Source organism: Heterocephalus glaber, unplaced genomic scaffold (genome assembly GCF_053883595.1).
Source record: "Heterocephalus glaber isolate CG9 unplaced genomic scaffold, H.glaber_assembly_v1.0 deba00001553, whole genome shotgun sequence".
Classification (NCBI taxonomy): Eukaryota; Metazoa; Chordata; class Mammalia; order Rodentia; family Bathyergidae; genus Heterocephalus; species Heterocephalus glaber.
Genome location: NW_028258344.1, coordinates 4,610,661 through 4,631,359, shown reverse-complemented (window position 1 = coordinate 4,631,359; position 20,699 = coordinate 4,610,661). Strand labels below are relative to the sequence as shown.

The window sequence follows — 20,699 nt, the reverse complement described above, 5'->3', positions numbered from 1 at the left end:
ACCACCTCTGAAAAGCCTCACCTATGACTGCATGAAGCTTTGGGTGGACATCTAATCACAAGCCATAAGAGTTGTCATATGTTTTCATTTTATTTGCTACTCATTTTTAATAAGTTTATTGTAGGTTAATGTTTCAGGAGCTTTTCTTTCTGCAGACAAAGTATTTGAGTTTTTTTTTTTTTTTTTTTTTTTGTCTACATAGGAAATAACTCAGTGCCACAGGAGAGGATGTGCCTTCTAGATTTTGTTGGGTTTAACTTGATAGTTCAGTAGCTAAATTCAGGTAAGATAATAAATATCATGCAATAAGACCATGACTCTGGTCAGAAGTTTAGTCTCTTAGGCTTTTTCTGAAGAATTCATTTAATTTCTCAAGTTTCACCAACTGTTGCTATGATGTTTTAATTTCTTTGATTCATTGTCTCCAAATACCTGTAGTAGTCACCTTAGGGAGTTCTACTGAGATGTTGGCATTGCTATTTTCTAAAATATATCATAGCATTTAGACCCCCCCCCCCACGACTACCATCAACGTCAGTGATGATGACGATGAGGATGGTAACTTTGTCCTTGTTTAGGCTGAAGTAAATTCACCTTGTGGAATTTCAAGTAGCAAAGGCGAACTCTTCCTCTCAGTCATGCTGTGGTGCATGAGAAAGCTGTAGCCTGAACCTGTAGCATTAAAAAGTGAGGCACGCCAAATAAATTAATAATTAATTAGCAAACGAGGTTGCCCATTGAAATAGAGGGAAACTTAAAAGGAAATTTTCTGTGAAATGTCCAGGCAAAAAGCCATGCAGTGTTTAGGAAAAAAACTAAAAAAACCAGAAAAACAACTTTAAGTGCCAATCAAATGCCAGTCCTTGAGGGATTAAGGCTTTATCTTGTAGTTCCATAAAAAGATTAGGGAAAGTGTGGGATGAAATTTCTGGAGAAAGCATACACTGTCATTTAGTGAGAAATGAAAGGAATGTTGTTATATAAAAATTTTATAATGTAGATCTGAACCAATTCACAATTAGATTCTCAGGCTTATATCACCAAGATTTATTACCTATCAATCCACAACTGTATAGTGAGTACCTAGCATAGTCATGGGATTGGGCTAACTGCTGAAGATAAAAACCAGATGAATGAAAAGCTCTGTGCTTAAGGAGCTTACAGCATTGGGGAGAGATGAGTCTTCATTTAAATAGCTATTAAATTAAAAAGGCATGAAAATCACTGTGAACTACAGTGAACTAACATCAGCTCAGGGAGAGGTGGGGAACGCTTGGCACAAGAGGCAACATTTGTTGTTGAGTCTTAAGGAACGAGTAGGAGCTGGTCAGGTGGGCAGGGGAGAAAGCATCAAGGCACAGTGAACAACGTTCAAAGGCATAAAGCAGAGCTTCTCAAAGTTCATCAGCACCACAGGAATCATTTCACAAAATGTAAATTTCTGGCACTAAAGAGACATTGACAATCAGAATCTCTACGGCAGGGTGTTAGGGCTTGTGTTCAGATTTCCCTCCAAAGCCTCATGGAGTCATAGGTGGGTCTTTTTCAGAGGTGGCTGGATCTAGGGTGTTTGACTGATTTATGGTGCAGTACTAGGATTAAGGGTTCTAAGATTAAGGGAGGATGATTCCGAAATCAGCCCACTGAGTGCTTTGATACTACCCTAATTCCAGTAGCCTGGTTACAGTATAAGGGACAGAAAGAAGCTTGTCCTTCTCTTGCTTGCTTTGCTACATTCTGCCTGCCATAAACTGTTTCTTTTCTGTGACATCCCTCTGCCATGCCCTGCTGCCTTGGAACCAGCCAACTATGGACTGAAATCTCTACAAACTGTGATCTAAATAAACCTTTCCCATTTAATTTTAGGTGTTGGTATTTTGTCTCAGCAATGAGAACAATAACTAAGAAACAGGGTCTGGTAATTTGCATTTCTATAAGTTTTCAAAAGTATTCTCATATTCCCTACAGTTTCATACCCATTGGAAGAAATACAAGAATTTCTGGATTTATCCTGAAAGATGCCAGTCCTGCAATGGGATATAGAGAAAGTCTGCAGGCACTTTGGGACTGTGGTAGACTGAGTGACTGACAGATGTATAAACATTTTAGGGGTGGAGTGGTGAGGTATCCCCCCTCCAAAAGTATTTTATTCTGCTCTTTCTACCACAAAGGATAATTAAAAGCCCTGTTTCCCTCTTTGGGTTTTGGAAGCAGTATATTCTACAGCTGGGAATACTATTACAGTTCCAATACTGAGTGGCACAAAAGACTACCTGCAGACTTTCAATGAGACCAGAGTAGGAAAGGTCTCTGTAGCAAGTACTGGAAAGATCAGTGGTGGGAAAAGATGCCGTATAGATTTGTGGCAAGTCCCAGTGGGAGAATCACAGAGCAAGCCCCTGTTGAACAACATCTTCTGGTGAATTACAGATTTTAGTAGAGACAATGACTGAGCGTGGAACACCAAGTGCCATGTAGCTGGATCTGCTCATCATTAGTGAAGCAGACCCAGTAAGTCATGATGTCAGATTGGTCTAGCAGTGATCCATCAGAAGATGAGGAGCACTAGTGGGCACAAGTAAGTGGCACAAACAAGCTGTTTGTCCAGAGGCCAGGCATCCACAACTATCATATGTTCTTTTTCTTATGATGACAGTGCTAATAGGGATCCTACAGGAGTCACAAAAAACCCAAGCTTGGACTGTGGAAGGTGGGCTTGGTATGTGTGTGCAAACCAAATGGATGAATGAGTGGCTTTATTCAAAGATTGTCTTGAAAGACTGTGGTTAAAATATCTTTCTAATTGGCCAAGATTTAAGCAGTACTTTTGGTTACCTACTTTATAATGAAAGAGAAGTAGCCCATGGTTAGAAAATAATGAAAATCATGGGAAGTAGTGGGTGGCTTGGCTTGCTGGTCAGTGATCTAGAAAGAAAAAGATTGGAACAACATAGATGCATGTGGATGGACATATGAAATGTGTCAGCTTTTTGTCACTGTAGCAAATACCTGAGACAATCAACTTATAAAGAGAAAAAGCTTATTTTAGTAAAAGGTTTTGGAGGTTTGGCCCTGTTGCTTTTGGGTCTGTGGTGAGTTATCACATCATGCTGGAGAGTGTGTGGTGGAGCAAAGCTGCTTACCTCATGACCACCAAGAGAAAGAGAGGAAGAGGAAGGGCTGGGGTTCCCTTTTCCCCTTCAAAGGTATGCCCCAATGACCTGAAGACTTCCCACTAGACGCTCACCTCTGAAAGGTTCCATTATCACTTTGGAGCACCACTTTGGGGAATAAGCCTTTAACATATTGGATTTTGGGGGACATTTAAAAGTCCAAACTCTACCATGAAGTGGGTTTGGATGTGAAGATCCAGGCACCACCTGTTTACACTGATGGGACAGTATCCTCAGAACAGGCACTGAGAGAGAATGGCACAGCTAGTTGACAGCCTGTTTCTACCATTAATCTCTCATCTTGGTCCATTTTGTGCTACTATAGCAAAATTCCCGAGGTATTTTATGAAGGAAAGAGATCTACTTGGCTCATAGTTCTTAAGGTTTAAGAACATAGTGCTGACATCTGCTTAACTTCAAGTTGAAGGGCAAATGGGCATGAGTGGAAGAGATCACATGGTAAGAGAGAAGTGATAGAAAAAGTTGGGGAATCTGGACTCACTTTATAACAATGTACTGTCTAGGTAACGAACCTATTCTCACCGGAAATACATTAGTGCCTTTACAAGCATAGAGCCTCCTGACATAACTGTCCTCCTACAGGCATCACCAGTTCTCAATACTATCAGGTTGGGAATCACAGTTTAACATGAGTTTTGGTAGGAATAAACCATAGCATTGCCTGAGTGCTGACACGATGAACCCATGATGCAGTGGCCATGGTACCTCTGCAGGCTTCAATAGCATGTGTTCCCACTTACTTCTACTGTTGCCACCTAAACTTGCATCTTAGAGGGAAAACTGTGAGAGCTTCTGTTATTTCTAATGTATCTCTTGAACCTGGTGCACTTTCATTCTTCATCCTCCACCACACACCTGCTCCCTTACTGGCCCCAGTTTATACCACAGGAAACTGAATTGCAAATTTAAAAAATGTAGTATTTTCCTGATGCCTCAGGATCCCCACACATATGCTCTGAGTACCTCACCCCAGAGCAGGTGCACTAGTGTGATAAGGCTGGTTCCTGCCACAAGTTCCTCTTCTTGACCTCCTGACTGTGACCTAAGGACATCCAAATGCAGCAGTAAAATCCCCTCATGACCTTTGCATGTGTCCTCCACCAGCACCCCAATAAAAGTGCTTGCCCATGGCTCTCACCCTCTCAGCTCCCTTCCTGCTCTTTTAAGATGTTCTCTTGTGACTCCTCCCATTTGTCCTTTTTCATGGTGTGCTGTGCACCCTCTCTAGACCCCGTAACTGTAATAAATAAATTTATTATTATTCATTATTTATTTAATTTCTGCAGTTGAGTTGGAGAGGTCCTTGAAGATCCTACAAAGAAGATTTGGCCTCAGATTTGCTCTTAGAATAGATTCTTGAACAAGCTGAGAGATTATTCATTTTGAAAATATTAAGACAGTATCAGAGTACTTAAGGAAAACTTTCGCTTGTTGAGCTCCACAAATTTAGTTTTAGTCTCAATAGAAATATGATTTGACTTGAAATTCTTTTAGTTATCTTTAGACAGGTCATAAGTTGACATTGATTGATGAGACCAGTTTTAATGGTACCAAAAAGCGTCACAGAAATCTTGCATAAGAAAAATAAAGAGCCAGAGGCCTCATGGAAAATGCTATGGACGAGAAGTTGATGCTCTTTAAAATTCCATATCCTCCATTTTAAAAATCAGATACAATTGAAATATAGTAGGAAAACTCAAAAAGTATTATTAATATGACCTCTTACCACTTTATAATATCTTATAAAAATGGGTTACAGTCTTACAGAATGTACTTTTAAAAGACCAATGTGTTTGAGGAAAAAAAAATAAAGTGATCTCACACAGAAGCCTTTGGTTGTTTGAAAAGCCACAGCTACGTAAACATCAAAACATATATTTTTAATGTTTGCACCTGTCAAGATGATGAATATATAAAAGCCTAGCTCTGGACAAATCTATTCTTGGCAGCAGAGTAATTTCAACTGGGGAAAGCAGTCCTTGAGCCAGTTAAGGGATAAGTTCAGCGTCCAGATAAAGCCCACTTACTTGTAACAAACTTGATTTTGGGTATTAAGATTTGTAAACCTTCACCCTGTCTTGTATTTTGAACTTCATTAAAATAACTCAAGTCACTGAAGTTCCTGTAAGATTGACCAGGAGAGAGAACATCTTATATAGACCTCTGGAGATGTTGTATAGCTACATGTGATTAAGGTCTCTCCATTTTCTATTATACAAAACAATTGTCTTGTAATATTGTAAGTAATGGAGGAAGATCAGTCTACCTTCCTTTATCCCATGAAACTACACACTGGGATTCTCTGAATGCTAATATAACACTCAGTGGTGAACAGAGCATGGAAGAGGAGAAGAATTATTCCCAGCATTTTCCAGATACTAATTGTGCCTTTGGGAGACCTTTAATTTTAGGAGCAAAAATCAATAGACAATTTTTCTCATATTAAATTAATCATTTAAAATTGAGCTAAGTCACATTAGAAACATCTAGCTTGTCAGATATGGTGGTTCATGCTTGTAATCCCAGCATTTGGGAGACCTGCTTCTTCTAAGTTGCAGCTCTGCTAGAAATCTTCCTTTCTTATTCCTGCCTTCCTACCAGATCTTTAAGATCTAATTTAAACATCATTTCTTTGTAGAAAGCTTTGATCTCCACAACTGTGGCAAGTCTCTCCTTGCTAGGTCCACCCATAGCACAGGACTCACCACAACTGGTAGCATGACGAAAACCTATCAACTCCTATGTATCTCCTCCAGATTGTAAGCTAAGGAAGGACTGCCTACTCTTCTTGCTAGATTTCTCTCTCTTGTGGGAGTTTTCTTTTTCTCTGCAATGCACCCAGCCTCTGCTTCCTGAGTGATTCCTCCCACACCTTTCCCCATAAATTTAATTAAGATTTTTAACAAATAAAATCCATATATATTTAATGGGCACAACATGATGTTTGGCTGTGTACATTATGATTACCATGATCAAGCTGATTAATAGATCCATTACCTTACCTATGATTGCAAGTGTGGACTGAACTTTCTGGAAGAGTAAATGAAAATAACCTTTTTCTCCTTGTAAGCTGACCATCTCAGGTATTCATTGCAGTGACTAAAGTCTAATATGATCTTATAACTGAAACTTTGTACACTTTGACCAAAATCTCTCCATTTAGTCACCCTCTAGCCTTTAGTAACTACCATTCTACCCTCTGCTTCTATAAATTCCATGTGCTTTTGATTTCACATATAATTAAGATCATTCAGTCATTTTCTGTCATTGGCTTTTTTCACTTAACATATGTCCTCCATGTTCCAAAATAGCAATATTTAACACAGACTCCTACCCCTGAGGGCTGAGTTTCCTTTTCCTCACCCCTTCCTACTAGTCCCCAACTTGCCTATAAACTGGGAGAGGTAGTTGATCTAGAAGTATCTTGAAAGCCATTGTGTCCAGCACCCCAATCATTTGAACAGTGCCTGACCCACAGAACGCATTTGTTGTTGCTTTATCTCTATATAATTCATGTTAAAGTTAATAAATGTTTTTCATTTAGATCAAACTGTATCTATATAATTTTTGTGAGACAGGATCTCCCTATGTAGGTCAGGCTGGTCTTGAACTTGCAGAGATCATCCTGCCTTAGCCTTCTGAATGCTGGGATAACAGGTGTACACCACCATACCCAACTCTAATAAATATTTTCAGTCTGTCATGTGCTTTTAGAAATACAATACTGCTATCATTGACTGAGCCCAGTTCAGTTCCTCTAAAGAATAGAGCCAACACTATTATCAATGAATTAAGAAATGCTCTAGAGAAGATTACCAGTCAGTTTATAGAGCACAGATTAAACTTTTATAGACCAGTGGCCTCTCTTAAGTCAGTGAAAGCCACAGTGCATGATTAAAGGAAGGTATATAGGATATATTTCCAATGTTGAAACTTTCCCTTTGACAAAGGAATCACTGGAAAGCACCTTGTGACCCTGCATGTTTCTATTTTTATATTTCTATTTTTCAACATGTAACAATAAAGGACTGTAGAAAACTGAAAATGATCAAATGCTAAACTTTAAATAAGTTAGAGACCTGTCAAGCCTATACCTGTGGTTTTCTAATTTTATAATTTGTAATAAACCTGTCAGATTTGGTACAAGTCCCGGCAAAATGTTTTAGTCTAAATACTGCTACACAAACTAAAGAGCTGTTCTGCAGAGGAAAATGGAACTTGGAATGTTTCAAATGGATGGCATGTGTGGCGAGTTCCACCTTCTCCAATACTGTGAACCCCTGTTACCTGTGCTTAGAATCTGTTTACTTGAAATGACCATAAATCTTAGGACTTCTCAGATGTCCAAACTCAAGATTCAACAACCACACAAATGACATGAATGGAGGGAAAAACTTACCCGTTGCAAAAATAGACCTTTTCACTTAAATAAAATGGATGATTTTTTCTCAGTTAAAATTTGATTCATTTTAACATAAGGCTGCTACTTGTTCCTAATATGTGTCCACAATTTTCCTAGCTACATCATTTCTTCAGAACTTTCTTAGAAGCCAACAATCCAGACTTGTTCACACTAGAGAGAAGTCAGAAATCCAAACTGGGTTTTTTCCATAAATATGTTTTGAATTCTGGAAGGAATGCCTCACAGACTTCCCTTCTCCAACTCCTTCTTAATCACACCTTGAATTTTCTAAGGCCAGAACAATGAGGATGAAAAGCAGTGAAAGCTGGTTGTGTGGATTTATTTGCTTTGACATACTTACTTGGAATTGGGTCATTTGGGGGAAGGAGCAATTAGCTCGAGGGTATCTCTGATAATAGTAAAATATAGACTATTATATTTGCATCTTTCTTTTGTAACCACTCTGACAATAGCACCCTTCTTGTAAAGCCTTTCTTGCTTTCTTATCTTTCTGAATTTCTGCCCATTTCTGTGAGCCAAAAGATGAAGAAAGCCTTTGGAACCCTAGGATCATTACAACATCTTTTGACCTGGTCTTTAAATGATCTTGTACATATTATAAGCCCTTGACCATAGCATCACTCGATAAATGTCTTTATTATCCTAGTTCTAAAATAGCAGTAAAAAGTGGGTTCTGAGTGCAGACTGCATAGATTCAAAACCTGATTCTGCTGTTTCCCAGCTGTGTGACATCTTCTAAGTTGCTTCACCTCTCCAAGCTTCTGTTTCAAATTTTTAAAAATGAAGATAATAGTCAAGGCTAAATGAAATCATGTTTGTAAATAGCTTAGCACAGTGTCTGCCAAAGAGCTAATGCTCCATAAATGTTAGCTCTTGTTTATATGTGGGTTACCGTTACTACACAATCTTCTAATTTTAAGAATTCCGGGGGGAATGTCATCCTATTCAGTCCTTCATTATAATCATAACTGGGTCATCCTAAGTTAACTCTGCCACAGAGGTGTTTCCGGCCTCACCTCACAGAGCAGTGATATTAATTCATTTCTTTTTAATTTATCAAGGGACTGCCACTAGCTACTAATTTAGCAGAGCCCCGAGTCTCCCTCTATGTCCTTGAGCTGAGATGTAGGAGAACAGGTGCAAAGAGAGAGAAAGAGAGGGAAAAAAACCCCCTAACTGCTTAGCCTTCCAGCTGTTCATTTTCTTGTTTTTCAAAATGGCTCTTAGCAGCAAGCAGGAGATAGAAAAAGGGTGGTTCTAAATCAGAACTTGATTTAATGCATTCTGGACACAACACTTTCCCTTTCAGCCATCCTCAAGCCTGTAATACATGTGATGTATTTAGTATATGGTGAGTGGCCTGGAGGTCAAAGACAAGCTGGCATTGAATAATCTGACCTTGCTCAAAGTCACTCTTACAGGCTGGCTTTTGACTGAGTGGCCTCAATAGTTCCCCAGATCTGTGGAGGCTATCCGTGAGTAGAAGATCAGCCCCTTTGGAGCCCAAAGAGGACAAGCTCTTCAAATCCCTTCTTGTGCCTTTACATCTTCAGTCTACTTTGAGCAGACTGAAATGGTCGCAGCTGAGGTCACAGCTGGCACTGAGTCAACACAGAAGAACTGAAGTACATCCTGCTGAGTGGCGCAGGTCCTCTGTGGGTGGGGAGGACCCCTGAAAGTGTTCTTAGGTCAGGGCACTGCTCTAGGACACTCCAAGTGTCCAGGCCATTTTTACTAAAAATGGGGCAGAATTTGGGGGGGACAATTTTTTTCCCTGCTTTGTTTTTCTCTGTTTCAATTCATTGACTTTCATTTTCACTGAGACTCACTAAAGGTAAAACCTATAAAATCTTAAAGAAGATTGATTACAAAAATAATTAAAGATATTCTTTGTTCTACACTCTAACCTTATTCAGAGAAAAATGACATGAAGTGTATAAGATGAAACAGGAATTTTAACTGTTGGACTTGTAACTCTGATAGTAAATAGTTGTTTTATTGTGGTCCCTTAGTAGTTCTGGATGTTGCTTTCTCACGTCACAACTGAGGTGCATGGAATAGATGAGCTAAAAGTCCTTAGCAGATTTAAAATCTTGATGGTCCTGGTAGAGGCTTAATTTACAAAGAAATAGATCATCCCCTCCCTAGTCAGTTCCAGATAATGTGCTATTTTTCACAAACATTACTGATATAATATCTATTTTCAGTTTCTAATGAAATGGAGAGCAATGTGACCCATTTAAAAGCTGGCTTGTGAGAGAGTATTAGAATATTAGCCACCAGTTATCAATCCTTCTATTTAATTTTCTTGATAAGAACCATATGATAGAAAAATTCCTTTTCTGCAAAACTAATAGCACTCTAGACTGCACTTGATAATACTGTACATCTATTCTGTAACAGCCATGAAAAATGGATTTCATATTTGTTGCCAATTCAATTTGGATGAGTTGCAAAAAAGGAGAAAATTCATTTTTGTGCTCATCTGTCCTGAACAACTACACAGTTAAAAAGACATACGGTTTCTCCAGATCATTAGGAAACCATAACAGCTGCTTTCCATGTGGATTGCTCCTGTGTTTAGGATCCAGAAATGATTGCTATTAAGATAATGAGAAATTTCATTTTTAGTTTAAGGGAATAGTCTTCTTTCCATGCTTTCCAAGAATAAGCTAAAGGACATTTACTTGAAGACAAGGGAGAATAACAATAAATGGAAAGCCGCATTATTTTAATGAGGAAGCAGGATTATTTTAATGAATAACTCAGTTGATGGATGTGGTTTCCTTAATTCCGTCTATTTAAAAACAATCTGGCTAATGTCTGTCTGTGGTAGTTGAAAGAGATTATAAAAAATCTATTTTTCTAGCAAGGGAGAAAACTTGGATATATTGGGTAAGAAGTGTCAATAATCCCTTATCTTGATATTCAATTTAAAAATGAAGTTTCTGAGTTAGGAGGAAAACATCAGAGTAATGAAGTGTTATAAACATCTAAATACATTATTTAAAAGAATATCACAGGGCTGGGGATTTAGCTCAGTGGTTCCACTGCCTGCCTTGCAAGCACAAGGACCCGAGTTCGATCGCCGGTACCAAAAAAAAAAAAAAAGAATATCACAAAGTGACAGTCTTTAAACCAGAACATATTCTACACATGAGACACTTAAGAAATGCTTTCTAAAATAAAAAGACACACACACACACACACACGCACGCACACACCATAGAAATGCATGTACACATATGCATACACATACATACACACACCACACACAGAAATACACATACACATGTACTACACAGTCACTCATAGACACAGGCACATACTGCAGGCACACACAGACCACAGAGGCACATACACAGGTTTGCACATAGGCACCCACCACATACGCACACAAATACGCAGACTGGTGTAGGGAGGAGTATACTCACCTTCTACAGTGGCCCAAGGGCCAGATAAACAGGAGAAGGGAAAGACTGAGTAGATCCTGACTACCAAGTCCTATAAGGGAGAGAGGAGGTGCTGCTCCTCATCCTGAAGAAGCCACAGATGCCCAAGATGGAGAGAGCAGCACAAGGTACCAGGCAAGGACCATCTTCAGGCTGCTCTGTCTTCAGCTCACTTGTGAAAGGATGATATGGAGTGAGTGTGGAGGGTAAATGAGGGAAGAAATGGACAGAAATGAGACTGAGGGTGAGGGGGAAGAACGAGCTCTTAGAGATGGACTTGGCCAAGGAGGAAGACGACCTCACATCCTGGTTTGACTACTGTTCAGGCAGGATTGGAATTAGTGTCCCTTCTCTCTAGAAGCATCAGGATAATGATTAATGGCCACCCTACATCCACACATGTCCCGATGTTGGTAGTATACCTGGCAGTAGGACACCAGTTTGCAGACTCTGAAGGGTCACACATGGCACAACCAGGAAGGAAAATTACTGAGGATTTGCAGAGAACTTGATAAGAGGTGGTACCTGGAGAAAGAATATATTGCTGCGTGTTTTGAATACTGGTATAATTTGATTGATAGACTTCTTGTAGTTTAGATATATAAACAAGGTAGTTTGTTTCAAGAATCATGATCTTAGAACTGGACAAGACTTCTCCCTCATCCAGTCTCTGTCTCGCCTTGCTCCTAAGATACCTCAGCAGTAATCCATGCCTGTGTTCTCTCCTCCCCTTGAATGCAGCCTGGCTTTTGTGACTTGCTTCTAGCTAATATAATGAGGCAGAGATGATGGGATGCCTCTTCCAAGATTAAATTAAAAAAGACTTGGGCATTATCTGGTGCTCTCCCTTCCCTTTCTCACTGGGGGAAATAGGTGCCATTCTGTGAACTGCCTTATGGAGAGGCCAACACGAGAAGGAATTGAGGTCAAAGTTACCAAGGACTGAGGTGGCAATAGCCAGGTGAATGATCTTGGAAACAGATCCCCTCCCAGTTGAGATGACAGAGGACGTGCCCAGGATGTGCAGCTTTACTCTTATTGGGCTTGACAAGACAATGGGTTCATTTTCTGCTGCTGACTAATAAAATTTTTGGATGACTCTGTTTTACTTTTGTTATATTTAAAGAAACGAGGCTATATTTTCTCATTGTAATAAGGGTTATTTTCTGGTTTCATGACACAGTTTACTCTAGAGAGGCAGCAAAACATGATGGTTGAGAGTTTGGCTCTAGATCCCAATTTCCTGGTTCACACTCTGACATTTAAGTTTACCAGCTATGTGACAGTTGACAATTTGCTTCACCTCTCTGTACCTCTGTTTACACATCCAAAAATTGAATGATAATAAAAACTGTAATTGGGAGTCAGGGAACACATATCTCTACTAAGAAGAACTAGAAATGGTCAGGTGTTTCAGAGGGTCAAAAAATCAGAAGCCCAGGGGCCATAGTCTTGCAGATGCTCAGGCATAGGAAGTTAAAATGTGCAAAGTTCTTAGCACAATGACTGCCTCTAGGGGGAAACTCTGAAAATCTTAGTTACTATTACCACAAAGCCTTTTGCACAAGTATAAAGCAATCATTTAAAATAGCAAAATGTTTTCTTAAATTCAAATTTTTGCAATTTTCAGTGAATTGTGAAATAACTCACCAGCATATATTGGGTTCTTAGAGTGATCCATAAAGTCCTCAAAAGAAATGACTTATCTTTGCAAAGCTGTTAGAAGTTTTGGATTCAATAACTGTGGGTAAATCTTGCATTACTCTAGAAAAAGAGAAACTGCATAGTTAAAAGGTAAGATGAGGATACTGTAGAATTTTTCATTGAATTTTCAAAGATCCATGATTTGTAAAATAAATGAGGCATTGTGAAAAAGCCATTCTGTGAGTCAAAGGGGAATCAGTATTTCCTTTGTGGGAGATGACTGTTCCAGTGATGATCCACAGACACTCACACTGACCTCATAAATATTACTAATAACAGCAATTTTCAGTGGACTAAGAAATGTAATTTTCATGGAATATCTGTTTTGGAACCCAGAAGAGGATGTAGTTTCTTAAGGGGCTCCACTGTATCTGTTCCCAGAATTCTTTCTTTCTTCTTGCATCCCTGATCTGTCTTCTATCCCTCAACTTCCTGCCAGCTGCTTTCCCGGGCCTTGGACAATCCTTCCCTCAATCTGCTTGTTCCATTCACACAGTTAGCACAGAGGTATGTAGATGTCAAGATTACTGGGTGGAGTCACAAGTACTTACTGTGGCAATGAGAATGTGAAATCTATGTAGTTTCCTCACAAGCACAGAAGACTTGGAGAGAGGAAAAAAATCTGTGAATGAGTATATTATATTTAAATAAGAAGCAAGAACTACAGTAGATACCAGAGATGAAATTCAAGAGTGTGGCCCCGGACCACTGCATTGGCATCTTCTGGGCGTTTGTTAGAAATGCAGGCTCTTAGATCTAAAACCAAATCGCTGAATCTGTATCTGCTTTTAACATAATCCCCAGGGTTCTGTATGCACAACGTAGTTCAAGAAACATGTTCCTAGAGAAATATTTGGTTAAAACTCAAGCTCTTACTGCAGTATCCACAGCAATGAAAGCATGAATATAAAACCAGAAAGCCTATCTTAAATCCTGTTGTCTGAATCATACTTTTTTTTAACCTCTTAGAGACTCAGTCTTCTCATATGCAAAATGGGGACGGTAGCAATTCTATGTCATTGGATTGTTAATTTGATTAATAATTGTAGAATGCTTAGAACAGGGGCTGACACACAACAGTTAAAGGCCATATTAAGGGCTGGTTAAATACATCTTTCTAAAGCTCAATGGAAGATAATCAAAATGTCCTAGAATTTCTTTATGAAGCAAATACACTACTATTACTGAACTCTGGGTCTGGGCTGCCTCTCAGTCTTGCACATATCTCTACCCTGTGCTTCTTTACCCTGCAGTGTAATGATTTGTTTATCACTCTACCTTCTACACTAGACTATGACCTTTGTGGACAAGGACAACATCTTAGTACTTTGATATCCTCCAGCATCTGACAAAAGTAGGAGATCAACAAATGCATGTAAAATGAATTAATAGATATTTGATTTATCACTATTTTCCAGGCCTTGTTTTTTTCTTATGTATTTTTCTCTTTGTATTGCCAGAAGCCAGGATGTGCCACCTCAAATTATGACTGTGAAAGAGATCAGGGGGTGTCACCCCAAAATATGCCACTTTTTGATATGATGATTATTTTGAGCAGAAGACACTTTGAAAACAGCGAACATGAGGAGAAGCTTTCTCTGAACTTCCACATCTGCTTAAAGACAGATTGTTAAAAAAAACAAACCCTCAATTTTCTTCAACCCTCTCCACAGACTTTTATTAATGAGGGATCGACTCCTATTACGGAAGAGGACACTAAGAGTAGACACTACACAACAGAAAACTTTTATCATACATTATTGTCCACTGTCATTTGTTCTAAGAGCTCATTCATTTTTTCCTGAAAATCATATATTTTCTCCTAAGAGGTTTATATCTCCCTCTGTTTCCTCTATTATTCAGGTACATAAGCTTGCAAATCTCACTATGTTTCAGGGTTCACTTTTTTATCTTGTGATATCTCACAGATGTAATGTTAAATATTGAGTGGGTATGCCTTTTTCCTGTTAATCTGTCTGCTGTTAACTTATCTCATGAACTCAGCTATCAAACTTAGGCGTATAGAAAGTCATTCTTCTTGGTGAGGTCCCAAGAGTGGCTTGGAGCTCTGTCTTCATCCAGTGCTTCTCTCCGAGGGTCAGCCAAGCAGCCTGAAGCTCCTTGGCTGTGTTCTGCTTCCTGCCCATGGCACGGTGAGGTCCCAGGAGTGGCTTGGAGCCCCGCCTTCATCCAGTGCTCTGCTTAGCCACGCAGGTGCCTGCAAGGCCCAATTTCATACCTCCCCACCCCACCTTCTGGCTCTTCTGCTACCTGGTCCTACACTACAGAGGCACAGGGGATTATACTTCACATAGTTAAATGTGATAATTAATAACTACCACAAATTGTCATTTTCTAAGCTGTGCTTGATGCTATGGTATTGCTGATTGTAACATTTGGCCTAACATGTTGTGATTGATCTAATCAGTTTTCCTTCCTGGTATAAGGAAAATAAAATAGCCTCAGAGTCATTAGAGCCTCAAAACCTAAACACAAGCCATATCTGGAAGACACCTCTGAAAAGCAATCATTCCACAAGGGTTTTAAACACAAGCAACAAAGATACCTGCATTAAGCAATTTTGAAATATCAACCCAGAAATTAAACCAAGGACAGTACCAAAAACAAAAATGAGAAGACATTTAAGCAAGGCACAAAGGCAGGCTTCCATACCACAAAAACGAAATTCTGAGGGAAATGAGGTGGAAAAGCCAGATAATCAACCACCTGGACAATCTGAACTGATAGCACAGGAAGTAACAAAGCAGATACATGAGGCTCTAGAAAAATTCAAAGCAGAAATAATCTCCCAGATAAATACAGAGATGGTGAGTACAGTGAAGGATATGTTTAGAGGCTCTAGAGCAGAAAAAGACAGATGAGATCAGAAACATGCTAGAAGCCATGAATGCCCAGCATAAGAAAGAAATGGAAACCATGAAACAGATTCAAACAGATATTCAGGAGATTAAAAACTCCACTGAAAGCATCCAGAGCAGACTAAGAGAATCTGAAGACACAATATCACATATAGAAGATAGGATCTCAGTTAAGGACTAAGAAAAGAGAGATTTCTTAAAGATAGTAAGGGACAATGAGAAATCAATCCAACAGCTGCTAGATGATGCAAAGAAGAATAACATAAGACTGATAGGAGTCCACGAAAAAACAGGAGGAAGTACAGTTGACATAAAAAACTGTTCACAGAAGTAATAGTAGAAAACTTCCCAGACAGAGGGGGAGAATTGGACATACAGATAAGTGAGGCATATAGAATTCCACCCAGCCATGATAAAAAAAACTACACCTAGACATATAATAGTCAAGATCCCAGAAACCCAACAGAAGAACAAAATTCTACAGGCAGTTAGAGAAAAGAAACAAATCACCTACAAAGGAAAGCCCATCAGAATCATGGCAGATTTCTCAACACAAACCCTCAAATCAAGGAAAGCCTGGAGTGAAGTATTTCAAGCCCTAAAAGAAATTAACTTCCAACCTAGACTGTTGTATCTGGCAAAATTATCTTTCAAAATCAATGGGGAAATTAGATACTTTCATGACAAAGAACACTTGAGAAATTTCATGAACACCAGCACTCCAAACAATTTTATGCAATATCCTAGAAAAAGACAATGAAGGTCACAACTCCATTAGGGCAAACAGAGAGAAGACACCATGCAAGGTAAGACACTAAAGTGAAAGGAGAAAAAATAAGAAAAGAGCCAACAACAATAAAACATCATGGCAAGAATGAGTCAATATTTCCCAATTATAACTATCAATGTTAATAGCCTCAATTCACCAATCAAAAGAAACAGACTGACAGAATGGGTCAAGAAGCAAAACCCAGCAATATGCTGTATACAAGAAACACGCCTAATTTCAAAAGGAAATTCATAGACTAAAAGTAAAAGGATGGAAAATAGTTCTCCACGTGACAGGATCCCAGAAAAAAGCAGGGGTAGCAGTCTTCTTTGCAGACAAAGTAGATTTCAAACCAAATCTAATTAAGAGAGACAAAGATGGTCACTGCATCCTTGTGAAGGGAGCAATCCAAGAGGAAGAGATGACAATCCTAAATATTTATGCACCAAATACAAATGCCCCCAACTATACAAAACAAATATTTATGGACATGAAAAACCAAGTAAACAATAACACAATTGTAGTGGGGTACCTCAACACCCCTCTATCACAAATAGACATCATCTAGGAAGAACATTAACAATGAAATTCTAGAACTGAACCAAGCTATTGAACAAATGGACTTAATAAATGTTTATAGAGTGGTCCACCCCACAAAATCAGAATACACATTCTTTTCAGCTGCACATGGGTCATTCTCCAAAATAGATCACATGGTAGATAAATGTAAAAGAATCCAAGTTATCCCCTGTATATTATCAGACCATAGTGGAATAAAATTGGAGATCTATAACATAAGAAACCACAAAACACCCACAAACACATGGAAATTGAATAACACTCTTCTGAATAACCAATAGGTCACAGAGGAAATTAAAGAAGAAATTAGAGAATTTCTACAAGTAGATGATAATGCCAATACAACATACAGAAATCTGTGGGACACAATGAAAGCTGTTCTACGCAGGAAATTCATAGCAGTGAATGCCCATATTAGGACAACAGAGAGAACTCAGTTAAATAACCTAATGCAGAACCTCAACCTCCTAGAAAAAGAAGAGCATCACAAACCCAAAGCTCATACAAGAAAGGAAATTATAAAGATCCGAGCAGACATCAATGCAGTGGAGACTAAGAGAATGATACAAAAAATCAATGAATCAAAGAGTTGGTTTTTTGAAAGAATAAATAAAATCAATAAACCTTTAGCCAACCTTATCAAAAAAAGGAAAGAAAAGGCTCAAATCCATGCAATTAAGAATGAAAAAGGTGAAGCCACAACAGATCCAGCAGAAATTCAGAGGATCATCAATACCTACTCTGAGAACCTGTACGCTAATAAAATGGAAAACACTGAAGAAATGGACAAATTCCTAGATACATACAAATTGCCAAAGTTGAATGAAGAAGATATAGAAATTCTAAACATCCCAATAGCTATGAGTGAAATTGAAAATGTAATAAAAAAATTTACCAACAAAGAAAAGCCCAGGTCCTGACGGGTTCACTGCTGAATTCTAAAAGACATTTAAAGAAGAACTATCACCATTACCCTTTAAACTCATCAAGGAAATTGAAAGGGAAGCAAGGCTTTCAAATTCATTCCTGGAAGCAAGTGTTACTTTGATTCCAAAACCAGGGAAAGACCCAACCCAAAAAGAGAACTACAGACCAATCTCCCTAATGAACATAGATTCAAAAACCTCAACAAGATACTGGCAAATAGGATACAGAGAGTCATCAAGAAGATCATACACCCTGACCAAGTCGGATTTATCCCAGGGATGTAAGGATGGTTCAACATCTGTAAATCAATAAATGTAATACACTATATTACAGACTCAAGCTCAAAAACCATATGATCATCTCAATAGATGCAGAAAAGGCATTTGACAATATCCATTCATGATAAAAATGCTACAGAAAATTGGAATAGAAGGGCTTTATCTCAACCTGATTAAAGCTATGAAAAACCAACAGCCAACATCATACTAAATGGTCAAAAACTGAAAACTTTCACACTAAAATCAGGAATGAGACAAGGATGCCCACTATCACCACTCCTGTTCAATATTTTTCTGGAAACATTAGCCATAGCAATTAGACAAGAGAAAGAAATAAAAGGAATAAAGACAAGAAAGGAAGAAGTGAAACTGTCATTATTTGCTGATGATATGATACTTTACATAGAAGACCCAAAAAACTCAGTCAAAAGTCTTCTAGACCTAATTGACAGATTCAGTAGAGTAGCTGGATATAAGGCCAACACTCAAAAAACAATAGCCTTCTTATAGGCAAATAGGAGACCTATTGAGAGAGAAATCTGGGAAATAATTCCTTTTACAATAGCATCTAAAAAATGAAATATCTAGGAATCAACCTATCAAAAGAAGCAAAAGACCTCTACACTGAAAACTACAGCACTCTGAAGAAGGAGATCAAAGAGGATATAAGAAAATCAAAAGATATCCCGTTTCTTGGTAGGAAGAATCAATATAGTGAAAATGGCCATACTTCCAAAACTACTATATAGATTTAATGCAGTACCAATTGAAATTCCAACAATATACTTCACAGAACTAGAGAAAACAATACAGAAATTCATTTGGAAGCAGAAGAAACCTAGAATAGCAAAAGCAATTCTAGGCAACAGAGACATGGCAGGGGGTGTCACAATCCCCAACTTGAAACTATACTATAAAGCTACTGTGATAAAAACAGCATGGTACTGGCAAAGAAACAGACCTGAGGACCAGTGGAACAGATTAGAAGATGCAGAAACAACTCCAGACATACTCAGCCACCTCATCTTTGACAAAGGAGCCAATCACCCTCATTGGAGAAAAGATAGCCTGTTCAATAAATGGTGTTGGAAAAACTGAATTTCAACCTGCCAAAGATTAAAACTAGACCCATAACTATCACCATGCACTAAACTAAGATCAAAGTGGATTAAAGATCTAAATATTAAGCCAGAAACACTAAACTTGCTGGAAGATAAGTTAGGTAGAACTCTCAATGACATTGGCATAGGAAAAGACTTTATGAACAAAACTGCAGTAGCATGGGAGCTAGCACAAAGAATCAACAACTGGGATCTCATTTTATTAAAAAGCTTCTGTACTGCCAGAGAAAGTACCAATAGAGCTAAGAGACAACCTACAATGTGGGAAGAAATTTTTAGCAGCTGTACCTCAGACAAAGGTCTACTATCTAGAATATACAAAGAATTGAAAAAAATCAGACCCCCAAATTCAAAGACCCAATTCAAAAATGGACATCTGAAATGAACAGACATTTCTCAGACAAAGAAGTAAAAACAGCAAATAAATATATGAAAAATGTTCAACATCACTGGTCATTCAAGAGATGCAGATGAAAACAACACTGAGATTCCACCTCATCCCAGAAAGAATGGCTGCTACCAAGGAATCAACCAATAACAAATGCTGGCGGGGGTGTAGAGAGAAAGGAACCCTTCTCCATTGTTGGTGGGAGTGCAGACTGGTGCAACCACTGTGGAAATCCGTATGGAGATATCTCAAAGAACTAGGGCTAGAGGTTCCATTTGACCCAGCTATTCTCCTACTGGGTATCTTCCCCAAAGAATTAAAAGAATCATACCACAGTGATATATGTGCACTTATGTTTATAGCAGCACAGTTTGTAATAGCTAAGGTTTGGAAACAGCCCAAGTGCCCATCAACTGGAAACTGGATAAAGAAGATGTGGTGTTTTTATAAAATGGAGTACTACTCAGCAATAAAGAATGAGAAACTAGAGTCATTTGTAGCTAAATGGATGCATATCGAGGCAATACTCTTAAGTGAAATAAATAAGACATACGTAAAAATACCGAATAGTTTCTCTAGTGTGAGAAACTGAAAGTGTAAATAAGGATGAAAATGATTAAAACAAATAATTGATAATTTGAAATAGGAAAAGGTCCAAAGGTGGAGGGGTGGTGGGAGGAGAAGGGTAAAGGGAAGAAAGGAAAGGAAAAATTATGAGAAAGAATAAAAAAATGGAAACAAAGTCTATGTAAATAGGGAAGGGTGGTGGGGGTGAAGGGTGCATAGGTAATGGGGAAAAAATAAGAACCAAGATACATCATGTACAGGTACAAACACCCAACGATAAATGTAAATGTATTGTATACCTAAAATGCACGATAGTATATATATATTTATATATATATATAATATATATAAATATATAAATTAAAAAGTCATTCTTCTTGTATAATATCATAATTTTATATCAGATTATATATAATAT

The 20,699-nt window shown here is 38.3% G+C and overlaps 1 protein-coding gene across 4 annotated transcripts in view; it reads left to right on the top strand.

Annotated features, from left to right (window-relative positions):
- Positions 1-15,404, top strand: part of LOC147824123 (uncharacterized) — a 152,383-nt gene extending 136,979 nt beyond the window's left edge. For all 4 annotated transcript variants that reach the window (XM_087190356.1, XM_087190355.1, XM_087190358.1 and 1 more), the window contains one exon: positions 14,234-15,404. In XM_087190356.1, coding sequence (XP_087046482.1) covers positions 14,234-14,407 — 174 coding nt within the window. In that variant the 3' untranslated portion in view covers positions 14,408-15,404. The remainder of the gene's footprint in view (positions 1-14,233) is intronic.
- The last annotated feature ends 5,295 nt before the right edge of the window (positions 15,405-20,699 follow it).